We start from the raw sequence: 18,476 nt of genomic DNA, 5'->3' as shown, positions 1-18,476 counted from the left end.
TAGCCAGTTAGTGGCTGAGGGCATTTAATCATATCAGATATCCTCTATGGATGCAACATGGGTTCCCAACAACTTGCCAATAAGTAGAGGGGAACTCCCATCTGTAGCACTTAATCCAGGTCGATGCCAATAATCAGAAAAGCGTTGGCAAAATTTGACACAGTAAAGGTTTGTAGTTAAATTAAAAGCTTACAAATCTAGAGAACACAGAAATATACAGTAAGTTAGTTAAAGGTAGGAAATAATGGATGGTTGTAAAAGCTGGAAATGGACAATTTGAGAGAAATGTCCCCAACTTACACCACATGCACCTGCCACCAACTCTGGCAATGGGAAAGGTGGTGTATGGATTTCCCATCTTGGGCAGACGTGAGACACTTCATTATAATTTTTCAATCACAGTAAGCTAAGAGCCTGACTTCATTTAACACTTGCCACAGGACCCTGTCAGGGAGACTGCAGCAGCCAGTTGCAGAAGGTCAAATGCATTTTGCAGTCCATTTGGTCAAGGTAGACCCACAATGTTATTGGGGAGGGAGTTGAAATGTAAATGCTTAGTGTGTGCTCCATGTGAGTTGTAAATGCTGAGTGTGTGCTCAATGTAAGTTGTAAATATGTGATGAATGGAATGGAATGGAAGCAGAGGGTGTGCAGATTTAGAATATGAAGTAATCGCAGAGTTCAGCTTTGATATTCAAAACAAAAATCTAAGTGAATGCCAGGATTTGAAAACAGTTCAATAAAAGTCACATTAAGGTTTTATCATATAACAATATACTTTTAAAAGTGCTCAGTTTTCCATACTACAAAACAAAAGGTACACTTGCATTGGAAAAGATACAGAGAAGAACAACAAGCCTGATTCCAAGAGTAAGAGGTGACTGAGAAGAACGAATTATAGAAGGTTAAGTTTTAAATATTAGAATGGAGAGGTTTCAGAGTGGAAGCGTGCGAACTGTGGAGAAAGTTAATAAAGTTAATAAAAAGGGACATGCCATGAAAGGATTCAAAGTAAGTATAGGGAATGAGGTAATGCATCTTGGAGGAAGTGAAGGAATTAGATTATGAATGGAAGGGGTGGCTGGTGAAACACAAAATGCAGACAATGACACAATGAATATGGAATCAAGACAAAACGTTAAATTTGTATAAGGCAATCGTCAGGCCACAATTGCAAACTTTTTGTACTCTATTATGAAAATAAAACCTTGCCTACAAAGAGAATGCTGTGCACATTCACCTAGGATGATACTGGAGATGAAGAACTACTCTTACAAACAGTGACTAACCAATAGGATTATGCCATGAAGCAGAGAATACACTATCTCAAAGAAATGTAGCTCAACACATATAAAATCAAATAATAATTTGACAGATTAAAAAGGAAAAAAGCTATTTTTAACCAGCAAATAATTTCATTCAGTAACTTGCAAGAAAGAATTTACATTCATTTTGACATTTGTAAGATGTTTGAAAATCAAACAAACAATTCCTTTGAGGTAACTGTTAGCATCAAAGCAAACAGGATTAACCAGTTTATATTCAGCAATGTTCCACAAACAGCTAGGTTAACAAGCAGCTAACCCATGTAGTTGTGCTAGTTTAGCATATCTGCTGGGCTGGACAGGAGTAAGACTTCTCTGATATTTGAGTAGTGCCATGGGATCTTTTACAGCAATCTGAACTGGTAGCTTCAAAGATCAGTAATGCATTGAAGTGTCAGCTTAGGTCATGTGCTGTGAAGCCTGAACTGAGAGGGAAACCTGCAAGTTTCTGATTTTGATGAGAAAGTGCTGCTAATCTCTCGTCTACATTTTGTAGGAATATGAGATACTTGCTGCAAGTGTGAAGAAGAAACAGGTAATAGCTGAGCCAGAACCATTGCATGTTTGAAGGAAGGATAGATAATCATTTAAAGGCAAAGAATTTAGAGGTTTGGGAGACAGTGGGGCAGTGAGATGATCACATTTATTTTTTTCTGTATTGAGAAGTCCATCAGTAAGTATTTTCAAAATAAGCCAGGAGAACAACAGGAAAATTATATTTCTTTTATTCATAAAAAGTTTCTTTACTGTCCATCTTTAATTGCCCTTGAGGGAGTGATAATAAGCATGTGCCCACAAAGCTGAATATCAATGCAGGTGCACATGGAAGGTCCTTTTAGGTCTCTAAGAATCATAGGATCCATGCGATGTGGAAGCAGGCCATTCAGCCCATCATGTTCACACTGACTCTCAAACCCAGACCCCTACCCTATCCCTATAACCCTGCATTTCAATAGCTAACCCACCTAGCCTATGGACACTTTATCATTGTCAATTCACCTAACCTGCACATCTTTGGACTGTGGGAGGAAACCGGAGCACACAGAGGAAATCCAGTCAGACACAGGGAGAAGGTGCAAACTCCACACAGACAGTTGCCCGAGGCTGGAGTCGAACTTAGGTCCCTGGCTCTGGGAGGCAGCAGTGCTAACCAATGAGCCACCATGCCACCCCAGGGGGATGCATCATGGTGAGGGAAGACATCACTGCAAACTCATTTAAAGGGTCTATGAACTTCAATTATCACCCAATCTCTACAAGAAACATTTAAACTGTATGGTCATAGTGAGGCTGTCCACTTATAGTGAACCACTTTCTGAAAAATAACCGAGTGGCTTTCTAAGCCACAGGTAAAAGTCCGTCATGTTGCTGATGTGGATCTGGAGTTGCATGTAGGTCAGGCTGGGTAAGGATGGCAGACTTCCTTCCCAAAAGGACATTACTGAACCATGTGTGCTTTTATGATAATCAGGTAGTTTTATGGATATCATTCAGATTTATTGAATTTTATTGAACTTAAATTCCCCAACTGCAATGGTGGTATATGACCTGATATCTTCAAATTATTAGCCCAGGTCTCTGGAATTACCAGTCTGGTAACAAAACCATGATGCTATCAAACCCCCAGTTGATGAATAAATATAGAAAAGGCATGTGCAGAACTTTATTTGGTGATGATTGTTTGTAATATCTGTCAAACAGAGTAGTAAATATAATAACATTGGTACTGTTCAAAACATTATTTGATGCTGTAATGGGGAAATTAGACCCATAGAGAGATGAACTATCCTGGATTAAATAAACTTTTCTCAGTCCTAATTTCCCCTTGGTTCACTAGCCTTCTTACTTGGTCCATGAGAGTATCTAATTCAACACCAGTCATTTCCATGAACAGAACAAAAATGTTAGCTTGTAGGTGTGTAGGGATGGACTGGGGAAACTGGGTTCCTTTCACTAGAGCAGAAAAGCCTAAGAGATTTGATAGCAGTTTTTAATGCAACTGCATTTTAATATTTATATTTAAAATATTCCAATAAAGGAATTCTCAGGTTCTAAAAAATACTTACTCCCTTAGCTCATCAATGATTTTTTGTTTCTCATCAATTTCATCCCTCAGGCGAGCCAGCTGTTTCTGATGGGCTTCTCTATGGTTCTCCATTTGCTCTTCCAGAGTTTTCTAGGCAAAGACAGCAAATTAGATTACATTACAGTATGGATTAGATTACATTACAGTATGGAAACAGGCCCTTCGGCCCAACAAGTCCACACCGACCCGCCGAAGCGAAACCCACCCATACCCCTACATTTACCCCTTACCTAACACTACTGGCAATTTAGCATGGCCAATTCACCTGACCCTGCACATCTTTTGGACTGTGGGAGGAAACCGGAGCACCCGGAGGAAACCCACGCAGACACGGGGAGAACGTGCAAACTCCACACAGTCAGTCGCCTGAGGCGGGAATTGAACCCGGGTCTCAGGCGCTGTGAGGCAGCAGTGCTAACCACTGTGCCACCGTGCCGCCCAAAATGAATGAAGAGTTATTACATTTCTGCTGCCTATGTTAGGACTCATTCATCCACACATGCAGAATAACATCTCTGAGACATTATCTACTTGGTCAAATGACATACAAAGTACCGTCCTCCACTTCTTCATCTTGCACGCAGAGATGTGCAATCGCAGATTTGACAGTAATGGTTCAAGTGCCCAAGTGCCTCAGCCTTTCCTCATACGATCTTCTTACCATACCAGGCAACATCCTGGTAAACCTCCTCTGCACCCGTTCCAGTGCCTCCACATCCTTCCTATAGTATGGCGACCAAAACTGCACACAATACTCCAGATGCACCAGAGTCTTATACAACTGCAACATGACCTCAGGACTCCGGAACTCAATTCCTCTACCAATAAAAGTCAGTACGCCATATGCCTTCTTCACCACACTATTTACCTGGGTGGCAACTTTCAGAGATCTGTGTACATGGACACCAAGATCCCTCTGCTCATCCACACTACCAAGTATCCGACCATTAGCCCAGTACCCCGTCTTTTTGTTACTCTTACCAAAGTGAATCACCTCACACTTACCTACATTGAACTCCATTTTCCACCTTTCTGCCCAACTCTGCAACTTATCTATATCCTGCTGTAACCTGACACATCCTTCCTCACTGCAAGCGGGCATCAGAACTGCCCCGCATTTGCCACGGGACTATGCCTACATCAGGAAACGAAAAGAATTCATTTTTGTGTTTTAAACAGCAGTCGCAGCTTTAAACCCACAAAAACTCAACAGCTGCCGGTCTGCCCACGTGACTGGGAGATAGGAGACAGAGGACAGATAGAATCCACACTAGACCAACATTACCCATGACTCATGGGCCAAATTCTGGGATTAATTAAATATGGAAACCCATCTCCTAATCACATCAAGAGACTGACTGAAACACACACATACCCATCGATACGGAGCCATTCTGACACAAAGGACAGGCATCCACCAGACAGGTACGGACAGACCAATACACACCAACACCCCAAGGGAACAAAGAGGGGTGCTAGCCCCTGCCCTCACAGAGAGAGACAAGCAGATAATACCCGGACCCGTTTCACATAAACCAATTAGCACCCTATTGTGCGTGCCCTGCAACTCTCCTGGGACGGCAGGAAACAGCCTATTCGCACCTACTCCAGTGATGATGGGGAACTATCATCCCATTCATCCTCAAATCCCACACATCCTGACAACTAAAAGTATATAATATGAAGCTGCGCGCGGGAACAGCAGAGCAGCCGAGATTCGGACCTCGGTTGATCTCCGCCGGCGTTACTGCAGTAATAAACGTTACCGATTGTTGAACCGCACTCTGGGCTCGGACTGATATCATTTCATCCGCGCTAACATCACTGTCAACAACTCCACCGACTTTCGTATCATCCGCAAACTTGCTCACCTAACCTTCTAGCCCCTCCTCCAGGTCATTTATAAAAATGACAAACAGCAATGGTCCCAAAACAGATCCTTGCGGAACACCGTTAGTAACTGCACTCCAAGATGAACCTTTACCATCAACTACTATTCTGTACCACTAAAAATATATTACTACCTACCTTAGTCCCAACTTCCAGCACTATGCCCAAAGCCTTGAATGTTCTAACACTACAAATGCTCATCCAGGTACTTTTTAACAGTTGTGACGTGCACCCCAAATGCCCACCAAGCTTTGAGAGAAAGCGTTTTTCCTCATATCCCCTCTAAATGTCCTGCCTTTTGCTTTAAAATTATGCCCATGTTACAGAGCTTCGATTAAGGGGAACAGCTGCTTTCTCTGCCCCGCATAATCTGACACACCTCTATCAGATCCCCCTTCAACTTTCCCTGCTCTAAAGAAACAAACTAGGCCTATCTAGCATCTCTTCAAAGCTGAAATAATCCATTTCGGGCAACATCCTAGTGAATCCCCTTTAACCCCCACCGTCCAATGCTACAGTGCAGTGACCAGAAGTAAACACAATACTGCAGCTGTGTCCTAACCAAAATTCTGTACAGTTCCAACGTGTCCTCTCTGCTCTTATAATCCATGCCACAATTGATAAAGGTAAGTGTTCCATTTACCATCTTAATTACCCTATTATCACGTCTTGCCACCTTCAGGTATCTGTGGACAAGAGCTCAAGGTCCCTCTGTTCCCCTGAGCTTCTAGTGTCCTTCCTTTATTCTCTAAACACAAATACTGTTAAAACAATGAAAGCTCTAATTTGAGAGAACTGTAAACTGTGCATACAGTGTAGAACCACAAATTTGTTAGTGTTTTTTCTGAGTGAGTGAGTGATTAGCTGGCAGATGCAGAGAAATATGAAGTAATGCATGTTGGTACAAAGAAGATAAAGAGACAGTATAAAATAAAGGGTACTATTCTAAAGGGTGTGCAGGACAGAGACACCTGGATGTAAATGTACATAAGTCATGAAAGATAACAACCAAACGACACCAGGTTATAGTCCAATAGGTTTATTTGAAACTGCAAGCTTTCAGGGCACTCCTGAAAGCTTGCAATTTCAAATAAACCTGTTACACTATAACCTGGTGTCATTCGATTTTTGACCTTGTCCACCACAGTCCAATTCTCGCATCTCCACATCAGTAAATGTAACAGGACAGGTAGAGAAAACTGCCAATAAAGCATGCAGTATTCAAGGCTTTATTTAAAAGGACCACACACTACAAGAACAGGGAGGTTATACTGAAGTTATGTAGGGCACAGTTTAGATCTCAGTTGGAGCAGTGTGTCCAGTCTTTCACTCCACACTATAAGCAGGTCAGGAATGCATTACAGAGGAGTGCTGAAATGGTTTTAAATGTACAGCAAAACATCTAGAAGAAGTGATGAAAGTACCATGTTGAGGTGACACACAGCAAGATAAATAACTTATAGTTAACCAAATAAAGGCAAGATATCGCAGAGCTCTCAAACAATCACAGAGAATGCTGGAAAAACACAGCAGGTCTATAGAGACAGAAACAGAGTTAACGTTTGAGTTTGATATGACTCTTCTTCAGATCTCAACTATTACCCAAAGTCTGGTATCAGCATACCACAGAATCATTTCATCACAGTCCTCAACTTGTGGCACATTTGAGTGCAACATCATTTTATCAATCATCTGCCAATTTAAATTTGCAGATTGGGCTCCAATAGCAATTCCAGGATCCAAGTAGCTCTGTGTGGGACCAACGGGGGGTCCTCTTCAGGCCAAAGTTGCTGCGAACAAGGTCTCAGTTCAGTGAGGTCTAGCCAGGTCAATGTTCAATATTTGCTTTTGGGTAAGTCTGAAACTTTGACCCATCCCTTCCTAAACCTGGCCTCTCCCCCCTAGTTTCCCAAAAGGATTTCCTCCTTCAGGAATACCCTGCCCCTGATTTCTGGAACAGTTTCCTTGAATTCCTGGTAGCTATCTCCTGCTGCCTGAATTTACAGGCCAGGCAGTAGCTTCTCAGCAGCCTGCCATCCATTTTCACCAGGAGAGCGGATGTGGCTAAGATCCAGCCATGAAAATAAGCTAAGCTACCAAACCTGAGGCCGGCCCACCCTCCCATGGGTGTAAGTGTCCATATATTAAAGTGTCCATATATGAGTGCGACATTCCAATTTTGATTTTAAGGTGTGGCACGGGGGTATGTGACATGGTGATTAACATGCCAACCACTCCACCAAGAAAACTTAGTCAGGAAACTAGTCACATTTGTTACCAGCTAAGATGGCAGGCGATTGGGTAGGTAGCAAGTTGAGGCCCTTAAACAGCCATGAATTGAATGCTTACTGGTGGCAGGTTAAGAAGCTCACTCATGGACCTTTTCACTCAGAACTTAATTAATGAGATGACAGAGAGGGCATGTATATGTTGCACGGTCCAATTTGGAGAAGGTCATGCTCAATTTTGCAATGGTATTGGAACATATTGGCAAACAGTGTCACTAATTCCCAAGATGTCTGGTGGAAGAGAGTGAACTGAAAGTAAAGAACTATTACTGTTCTTTGTAGTTGCCTAAGATGGCAAAAGCATGTCAGGTTTGGAAAGTGGGTTCAGTGGAAATGCGAAGCAGTATACTGTATAAAAATGTTGACAAGGTAACAGCTGAAAGTGAATCATTTCAGCTGAGCATCAGATTCTTCTATTAATTGATATTCTAGTTGCTAACAACACTGTGCACTGGAGAGAAGCTGCAATCAAACTCACGCAGAGATCAGACTTTTTTTGTTCCATACTTAGGTATCAGGTTTCAGAACATGAGTCATAAAACATGCATATTCATGCGTGTCATCCATATCATTACCTTCATATCATTGGCATCCTGAAGCATAGTCTGATGCTCCTTTTCTTTGTCTTGGAAGGTCACTTCATGCATCTTTTCTGTTAAGCAATTTCAAGAGGGAATTAGCCACATACGCACAACAGCACGTCCAAGCACTGCATGTCAAACGGTTTTAAATTCACAATCGGAACAAATATGAGTTTACGATGTTTGAAGCATTTTTTTAAAAATATTGCTGGTTTGTTATGCTGAATATTTAAAGCTACCACAGAATTTGAAAAGTTGTCACAGTGCAAGTAACAAGTCAGTCCTATTGAAGAATGTAGGGGTGTAGATGTGTATCAAAGTAACAGAAGCTTCAATGAATATGGATTGAAAGGTGATGACATTCAAGGCAATGGGCCAAGTGCTGGAAAGCCGGATTAATGCAGATAGGTCAATACAGACTTGAGCTGCAAGGCTTCTTCTGTGCATGAATAATTATAGATATCAGTTAAAAATACTTATTCTCATATTTCCATAATAATCATTTCATTCACAATGTTACACAAACCTTTTTTGTTTCACCTTGTGTAAATTTAAGTATCTTTCTTATCTGGAAATAAAATTGTGAGCTTCCAGTCCCTTCAGTATATGTGGCACACTTGAAAGCAATTCAAAATTATTTGTGTAGATATATGAACACGCTGTGCTGTAAAGTGCTCAGAGGCAAAATAAACAGCAACATCATGAGCTGATGATCATTTGGATAAAGGCATCGAAATTATTTAAGCCAGGTCAATGTGTACCTTGGGCACGGAGTTTCGCTATCTCTTCATCAAGTGCATCGTGAGACTCCTCCAGCTGCCTTCTTTTCTGCTCCACATTCTGCATGTAATCTGTCAGCGATTTTATTTTGGCTTCATGCTTGCAAAAGATGAACAGCACAAAAAGTAGATGTAAAAGTGTGCATTACACAAATCACCAGTGTGTTTGGAGCCATCTAATAAAAGTCTGATGCTAAATTTAAACCTACATGTAACCTGGATCTTGGACAAAACTCAGTGTCAGAACTCCTTCAGTAGAGATGGATCCCTTCCTAACAGCATTGCAGATACTCACTGACTTGGTCACACCTATACAATTCACTGTAAGACATGCAGACAATGTCATAGAGTCATAGAGATGTACAGCATGGAAACAGACCCTTTGATCCATGCTGACCAGATATCCCAACCCAAACTAGTCCCATCTGCCAGCACTTGGCCTATACCCCTCCAAACCCTTCCTATTCATCGACCCATCCAGATGCCTTTTAATTGTTCCAATTGTACTAGCCTCCACCATTTCCTCTGGCAGCCCATTCTATACACGTACCACCCTCTGCATGAAAAGTTGCCCTTTAGATCTCTTTTATATCTTTCCTCCTCACCTTAAACCTATGCCGTCTACTTCTGGATTCCCCCACCCCAGGGAAAAGACTTTGTCTATTTATCCTATCCATGTCCTTCATGATTTTATAAACCTCTATAAAATCACTCCTCAGCCTAGGACACTCCAGGGAAAACAGCTCCAGCCTGTTAAACCTCTTTCTATAGCTCAAATCCTCTGACTGTGGCAACATTCTTATAAATCTTTTCTGGATCCTTTCAAGTTTCACAACTTCCTTCCGATAGGAAGGAGACCACAATTGCATGCAATATTCCAACAGTGGCCTAACCAACATCCAGTACAGCCGCAACATGACCTCCCAACTCCTGTACTCAATACTCTGACCAATAACGTCTTCGTCACTATCCTATCTACCTGTGATTCTACTTTCAAGGAGCTATGAACCTGCACTCTAAGGTCTCTTTGTTCAACAAAACTCCCTAGGACCTCACCATTAAGTGTATAAGTCTGCTGAGATTTGCTTTCCCAAAATGCAGCACATTTATCTAAATGAAATTCCATCTGCCACGCCTCAGTCCATTGGCCCATCTGATCAAGATTCTATTGTACTCTCTAAGGTAACCTTCTTCACTGTCCACTACACCTCCAATTTTAATGTCATCTGCAAACTTACTAACTATACCTCTTACGTTCACATCCAAATCATTTACATAAGTGTACTGGATGCAGCACTGTTCCTTGTGACACTCCACTGGTCAAAGGCCTCCAGTCTGAAAAGCAACCTTCCACCACCACCCTCTGTCTTCTACCTTTGAGCCAGTTCTGTATCCAAATGGCTCATTCTCCCTGTATTCCATGAGATCTAACCTTGCTAACCAGTCTCCCATCAGGAACCTTGTTGAACGGCTTACTGAAGTCCATATAGATCACATCCACCACTCTGCCCTCATCAATCCTCTCTGTTATTTCTTCAAAAACTCATTCAAGTTTGTGAGACATGATTTCCCATGCACAAAGCCGTACTGACGATCCGTAATCAGTCCTTGCCTTTCCAAATACATGTAGATCCTGTCTGTCAGTATTCCCTCCAACAACTTGCCCACCACTGACGTCAGGCTCGCTGGTCTATAGTTCCCTGGCTTGTCCTTACCACCTTTCTTAAACAGTGGCACCATGTTAGCCAACCTCCAGTTTTCCGGCATCTTACCTGTGACTATCGATGATACAAATATCTCAGCATTGAACACAGCAATCACTTCCCTAGCTTCCCACAGAGTTCTCGTGTACACCTGATCAGGAACTGGGGATTTATCCACTTTTATGTGTTCCAAGACATCGAGCACTTCTGTGATACGGACATTTTTCAAGATGTCACCATCTATTTCCCTACCTTCTATATCTCCCATGTCCTTCTCCACAGTAAACACTGATGCAAAATACTGTATGAGAGCATTTATAATTTCTCGTACTTCCAGAACAACGGTAGAAATGCTGACATTTTATCCATTCATTCAGTGATAACTTGATACATCGCAAATTAGGACGTGCGCAGTTACAATTTTGTAAGCAACACAATGATGACTTCTCCGTTTATTATTTAGAATCCACCTTTTTCATCCAAGAAATATAGTCCCACAGGTCCAAACACAATCATCTTTTCAAACAGAATGTAATGTGTAACAGTGCCAAACCACATTACATGCTGCTGACCACCCACACTACTACACTCTTATACTGAGCACCATTTCCAAAGGAAGACATTAATTGATTGTCAAGTCTGTAGTGTATAGGAGCAGTGGACAGGGGAGCATTAAGAGAAACTGGACACTCCCAAGAGGAAAGAAAATCACTTGTGGGGCCATAAGCCATTGAACAAGCACATAGCAACGTTAAAACGTTACATTAACTGGCATGAAAGGTTCTGTGGCAGAGTGACAGAATCCCAACCTCTGGGCTGGAGGCGTCAGGTTCAAGTCCCATGCCAGGATCATTCACGACACAATTCAATCAGCCCAGAAACCTTTCCAACACCTCATCATTATTTCCCAAAGGAGAAAGAGATGTGTGCACTTTAGACAAGCTTTTTAAAAGAACTCTTGAGGCAGAGCTTTGCAATCCCCAGACTCAGTAAATGCTGTTTGCACTCAGATGCCATCAACATGTTACTAGTGATCAGACAGAGTCTGATTTCAAAATGTTGCCCAATATATTTGAAAAACTTGTTTGTGGGATGTGGGCGTCGCTGGCTGGCCAACATGTGTGGCCCGTCCCTAGTTGCCCTTGAGGAGGAGGTGGGGATGTGCTGTTTTCTTGAACTACTGCAGTCCACCGGCTATGGGTTGACCCACAATGCCATTAGGGAGGGAATTCCAGGATAATGCTAAATTATGTAATTGCACAGAATCTGTTAAATTTCTACAACCTCTTTTGCAACTTATTATTTATCAGGTCGAGCACATTCTCATTGCGGGGGCAAGGGAATGGAGTAGGGGATAGAGGGAGGCAAAGATAAAAGGGTAAAAGATAAGGGTAAGGTAGAAGGAGTGGCGGAGGGACAGCAACAGTGATGTGGGAGGTGAAAAGTCCCAGAGAATGAGGAAAGAGTGGAGGGGATAGGGAGGAAGAATGAGGGGAGGGGAACGAGCAGGGTAAGAGAACCATTACAGTACCAGCTGCTGGTTGAACACTTCAAAATATTTTCAGCAGCAAAATGGATGTGAAAAAAAACATGAATATTTAAGTCATATCGACCACATTTAGCTTGAAAAGACAACTGCAATTCTAATTAAAATTTCAATGCAAAAAGATCCATTAATCATGTGTTACATGACAGGCGTTCCTTCATTATGAGACACAATTAGTGGAGACAGAAAACATGCACACACTCACACAAACATCATTTACTTTGGATACACCAGCACTTCTATCAATGAGCTCTAACTTGGCAATCACCAATTGTTGAAACTTTATTGCTGGAACAGCACAGCAGGTCAGGCAGCATCCAGGGAACAGGAGATTCGACGTTTCGGGCACAGGCCCTTCTTCAGGAATCGGCCTGTGCCCGAAACGTCGAATCTCCTGTTCCCTGGATGCTGCCTGACCTGCTGTGCTGTTCCAGCAATAAAGTTTCAACTTTGATCTCCAGCATCTGCAGACCTCACTTTCTCCTCGAAGAATCACCAATTGTTGAAGCCCAATTCTAAGAATCCTGCAGACTGAAGGCCCATATTAGTGATACAGGCATAAAGTTAAAATATTTTACAAAGTGTGAATATTGTGTTCCTATGCAGCAATGGGGCATGGTATGAAACACCAGGCAGTGCAGAAGCAGAAATGTCAATTGACTAGTTCATCCACAACTCCTCAGTGTTTCACTGTATTACACCATTGACTGCTAGCTTACAGGTTCAGTACTTTTACTGTGTCAGCTCCTGAAACCAAGCAATTTGTTATTTTTCAGGGTGATGGAGGTTGGCATTGGGAGAGATAAGCAGATGTTTATGAGGGGAAAGGAGCAAATCATTCTCTTCCAATACTCATACACATCTGAACAATCCTCTGAGCAGAATTGTCAAGAGGCACGTCAGTGTAGCACAGGCAGTACTTGGCTGGCATCTAGCTAGAATATCAACTTCCTTCATCTTATTGTGAAAAAGCTACTGACGCCCCATTTAAAAGCAGAGTCCATTTGTAAGAACTTTTCCAAACAGCTTCAAGTGGAAATCCACTTCAGGTTTTACAGGAACACTTTTTAAAAAAAATTCTGGTGAATTAAAATTACGATTTTGATGTCAGCACAACCTGCACTTCAAAAAACCCAAACTCAGTCAGAGTGATTGCTTTCCTGAAGGACTTTGTTGGTTGTAAAGCACTTTGAGATTGCCAGTGGCTGTGAAGCACGTTTTCTTTAAGTTGAAGTGTCGGTGCTCAGTAAAATTCAGGCCTCTTTGCTACATATAACAGGGAGCCTACTTGCCAGTACTAAGAGTTTTTTTTTTGGAAAATCGATCATATCAATCACACACAGACACACACACACACCCTCCCACAGACACACACACACATGTTTCATCAAAAGTATATCAAATTGTTGATTATAATCCAATTCTTTTCATCTGTTTGGATTGTAGACAAGAGGTGGGGATACTGCAAAATTAATTAGGCATCATATGACTCTTGGCACATATGCAAGACAAAATTAACTAAAAACATTGAAAAAAATTCTAAAACTTTCTGATTGGGTTACAAAACCTCCAATATTCAGGTCATTAAAAGTGATGTTCATTTTCTGTGCTTTGCAACTATAGTGGACACATACAATCTTATCTCAGGGGGAGCTGTGGGGAATCTTTATCAGATAAAGACATCAGGCTCCTCTTCTGTGCACTTTATTGGATCTTCCTTACCATTGAAATGGTGGGATGATCTGATCTCACCTGGTTTAGACCACTACCAACATTGAACTTTACAGCCAATGTGTTTAAAATGCACACAGAGGATTAAAACACAACTTAAAGTTTACAGGGGTTGCTTGGCTTCCATCAGTCTTCACAGACTATTGAATCAAGCAGCTTATTTTACCTCACTATTTATTGTGGCAGCATCAGTAGCCCATAAACCAGCTCCTATTTGCTCTGGGAGCTTCCATTTCCCATACCTGAGACACTAAGAGCTGACACGCTGCTAGCTCACGCTCATTCTCATTCATTTTCCTGTTGCAGTCCAGCTGGGTACTCTCCAGCTGTTTGGCACGTTTCACCAGGGTCTTGACCTCAGATTTCATCTTGCTAACGTACAGACGAGCAACCGTGAATTCGTCTTCCAGCACTCCATTCATTTCGGCCATCTGGAAGGGAGAGAAGTCGTGGTTACACTGTGAACATCAATAATATGACAACAGTTAGAAGCTTCCTGTCTCTAAAATCATCGGGATAGGGAAATAGTCCCACCCTTTCATCCAGCATACTGCAATAGGAAATATCACAACCATGGTGTGATATAAATGCTGCGGTAGCTCTTTGGGAAAACACATGGTGCTTATTTAAACCCACAGCCCAGAAGGTTTAAAACTAAGTTAGGGAAGGTAATGGCACAGTGGTATTATTCCTGGATTGTTAATATAGAGACCCAGGTAATGTTCTGGGAATCTGGATTCAAATCCTGCCATGGCAGATGGTGGAATTGAATTCAATAAAAATCTGGTGACCATGAACCCAGCTGGTTCAGTAATACCCTTAGGGAAGGAAACTGCCATCATTACTTGGTCTGCACTGTGTGTGACTCCAGACTCATAGAAATGCGGTTGCCTCTAAACTGCTCTCTGGCCTGGGCAATAAATGCCGGCTTCGTGATGCCCTTATCCCAAGAATGAATAAACAAATACAATGTCTTGGCTGTGCTGATTGACCCATCTCAGCCAAGTTCAATGCCCTAAAGTAGGACAAGTAGAAGGGGAAGGGAAAGGAAAAAGCAGGAGGAAGAATAAAGAAAAAAGATGGGGGAAAATGACACAAGGGGAGAGAGGACAGTGTGGAGTAAGGTCTTGACTAGTGTTTGCCTAACTACCCAGAATGAGGGTACTGTCAGGTCTCCCTGTTTTGTTACTGAAGATTGTTTGTCATTTGGAATGCTACGTGAGCAAAGAGCTGCCATATACATACAGCACAGCAGGGGAAAGAGACCTTTATTTTCAAAAAGTGCATTTACTTGTTTAACATCAATTGATAGGTTACTTGAGAACTGTTTTCACAATAGATATGCACCGACCCTCATGCCTTTACTCCTTCCAACAATTACGCACCATTTTCAGTTTCACATATTATGCAAAGCTTTATTCAGTCCATAACTTTGAGCTCAAGAAATACAATATTTCAATAAAATGCCTCATCTCAATGAGAAAAGGTCTTCGAAATTGTACAGGACAGCTCAGACTGTCAATATGTTCATTATAAAAACAGAGCAAATTTATATCTGGCTATATAAAAAGATTGCCAATTATTCTTAACATCCACGTGATCATTCAACGATTAAATGCAAATGATCATGGTGAATGGCTTGTCCTCATCTCAGATTGGGTCAGAAAGGACATTTCATTTTCAGAAATATATTTGAAAACTCCTTTAAGTTCTTCACAAAGGAAACACTTGTTAAAAAAACTCAGTCAAATCTCAGTGCCAGAGACATCTGAGAATTGGCAGACTTGTTTCAGAGATGAAAGTAATGTTGAAGTTTTAATTCACCAGCAATTAAGAGATTCTACTGAACTATGCTAAAGGATCCATACTAAGTAGGATCTTTAGCATCTAACTGTTTTTTAAAAAAAAAAATGGGTTCTGTGTACGTGGAAGATTTTCTGCGCACATTTGGAAGAAAATGCACCAGGAGTCTCATTACATAGTACTGTCTAAGTTCAACCAGCAGAGGGAGCTAAAAGCTATTCAAAGAAGATTACAAACAAGCTTGAATCTTGAAATGGTCATGGGCATTCAATGACAATTCGTATGCAGTATTACGTAAAATACAGAAAAATTGGGAAAAATAATCATTTGCCCTCATTTATGGATAACGTAACTCAATTGAGTTCCTTTGAGAGGCCAATCAGGGTCAGTGAAAACCTGGTAAGTGGAGAGGAAAGTTAAGCCTTTATTAAGATGACGTTTAACTGCAGGTCTCCAATTCCTCAGGAAGCAGATAATCTGATTTCAACATTATCATTTTATCTTTAATAATAATGGAAACAGAGTAAAGTACTGTATATAAGGAATTTGTTTCCATTCATTGTGAAGAATGACGCTTTTAAAGATTGCACTGTGTCGGTATTGAACATTATACACCCTGACAAATCCTCTCCAGCACAGGCTCGGTTAAAATACAGTGCAATGTTGTTGGCACGTTGGTGACAAAATAGCTGAAGATTAACTTTAGACAGGCTGGGGTGCAAGTCCAAACAACTGGAGCCTGTTCCCTGGATGTGTCCCTGGTTCCCTTATGCCCGGAATCCATCCTGTTAATCCTGGAGTTGGAACCTTGGCCCATTCCAACCCACCAGGAGAAAGTGAGGACTGCAGATGCTGGAGACCAGAGTTGAAAAATGTGATGCTGGAAAAACACAGCAGGCCAGGCAGCATCCGAGGAGCAGGAGAATCGACGTTTCGAGCATAAGTGCCTTGCAGACATGTTTTCATCAGTCTGTTCGGGTATAAGTTTCCTGAAGAAGGGCTTATGCCCAAAACATTGATTCTCCTGCTCCTCGGATGCTGCCTGGCCTGCTGTGTTTTTCCAGCATCACATTTTTCCACTCCAACCCACCCCCAGCACAAAAATGCCCCTGTGAATGTATATCGGGCTGAGGCAAACGTGCTTCTTTGGAGAAGGGTCCACTCATCTCATCTCCATTCACGAAGGCCAATGCAGCATCCTCGAGGGGGATTTTTACTACACCCTTGGACCCAGGTCTGGTTTGGCGTCGGGGAGGTCCTGGACAAATGCTTCTTGGCCAGAGAGCTGCCCCTTTCTCGGCGCAGGGCTGTCATTGTGCTGCTGCTGAAGAAAGGGGGCCTTCATTTACTCAAGAACTGGCATCCAGACTCCCACCTCAGCATGGATTACACAATCTTCGCCAGGGTGTTGTCATCTCGCCTGGGATCCATGATGGATCACATGATCCACCCATACATGGCTCCGGGCTGAAGGATCCACGACAATGTCCATCTGGTCCAGGACCTGATCCGTTTTTCCCAGAGGACCGGTCTCCCGAGGACCTTCCTGTCTCTCAACCAGGAGAAAGCATTCGACAAAGTCAATCGTGAGTATCTGCTCGGGACTCTGCAGGCATTCCGGTTCAGGACGCAGTTCATTGCCCAGATCCGACATTTGTACACTGCCGCAGAGTGTCTGGTGAAAGTTAATGGGCCCCTTTGCTTTGGGAGAGGAGTACATCAAAGCTGCCCCCTGTCCGGCCAGCTGTATTCCTGGTGCGTGGAGCCTTTCATGCGCCTCTTTCAGAGGAGGTTGTTGGGGCTGGTTCTGCGCGGTGCGGGCATGGAGGTGGTCCTCTCCGCTTACACCGACGACATGCTCCTCACTTTCAGTGACCCAGCTGACCTGGAGAGGATGTGCGAGTGCCAGGCCATGTACTCGGTGGCGTCTTCCACCAAGATCAATCGAACCAAACGTTCTGGACTCATGGATGGTCCATGGCAGGTGGTCTCTCTGCCAGAGTAGTTATTGGGGTTTAGCTGGAGTACCCCCCCATCTCCTCTATCTGGAGGTCTACCTTAGACTGCCTGAGGAATCCTGGACAGTGAACTGGTAGGAGCTGGAGGCCAAAGTCTATTGCCTCCAGTTTATTTGCCTAGTGTGCAACCTCAATTGTGACACACAGCTACTTTTTATTAACCGTGAGGGTCTGAAGGGCTGAAGGTCACCCTCAGGACAGTGCCTGTCTTCTACCAGGATCTGATCAATGTCTGGAACATGGGCAACTCATGCCAGGTCTTCCTGCCATCAGGAGTAGCAGCTATCTTGTGGTGCAGTGATAGTGTCCCTATTCTTGGACTGAGAAACCCGGGTTCAAGTCCCACCTGCTCCACAGGTGTCTAATAACATCTCTGAGCAAGTTGATTAGAAAAATAGATTTAAAAATTACAAGGCACCATTAAGGGGCATTTATGGTACGGTGATAGTGACCCCACCTTGAAGACAGGAGACCTGAGTTCAAGTCCCACCTGTTCCAGACGTCTAGCATAATGTCTCTGAACATGTTGTTAAGGAAAATGGTGACAGGTTAATGGGGGAAATAAAAGAAATACAAAGCATCATCAAGAGGCACTTGTGGTACAGTGATAGGGACGCCATCTCTGAGCCAGAACTGGGTTCAAATCCCACCTGTTCTGAAGTGTGTAATGACATCCCTGAACAGACTGATGAAAACATATCTGCAAGGCACTAACAGTAACTGTTG

The 18,476-nt window shown here is 42.5% G+C and overlaps 1 protein-coding gene across 2 annotated transcripts in view; it reads right to left on the bottom strand.

Moving 5' to 3' along the window:
* The window catches only part of LOC122551741 (kinesin heavy chain), a 206,067-nt gene that overhangs the window by 48,616 nt on the left and 138,975 nt on the right, over positions 1–18,476 (bottom strand). For both annotated transcript variants that reach the window (XM_043694135.2, XM_087989247.1), the window contains exons 16-19: positions 14,172–14,360; positions 8,932–9,049; positions 8,165–8,241; positions 3,392–3,501 (exon numbers count right to left, since the gene is read on the bottom strand). In XM_043694135.2, coding sequence (XP_043550070.1) covers positions 3,392–3,501; positions 8,165–8,241; positions 8,932–9,049; positions 14,172–14,360 — 494 coding nt within the window. The remainder of the gene's footprint in view (positions 1–3,391; positions 3,502–8,164; positions 8,242–8,931; positions 9,050–14,171; positions 14,361–18,476) is intronic.

The sequence above is a fragment of the Chiloscyllium plagiosum genome, unplaced genomic scaffold (genome assembly GCF_037043375.1).
Source record: "Chiloscyllium plagiosum isolate Xiang-an unplaced genomic scaffold, Cpla_swu_hap1 HiC_scaffold_7, whole genome shotgun sequence".
Lineage (NCBI taxonomy): Eukaryota > Metazoa > Chordata > Chondrichthyes > Orectolobiformes > Hemiscylliidae > Chiloscyllium > Chiloscyllium plagiosum.
Note: the sequence above shows the minus strand (reverse complement) of the source record. Positions and strands in the feature narration are given on the sequence as shown.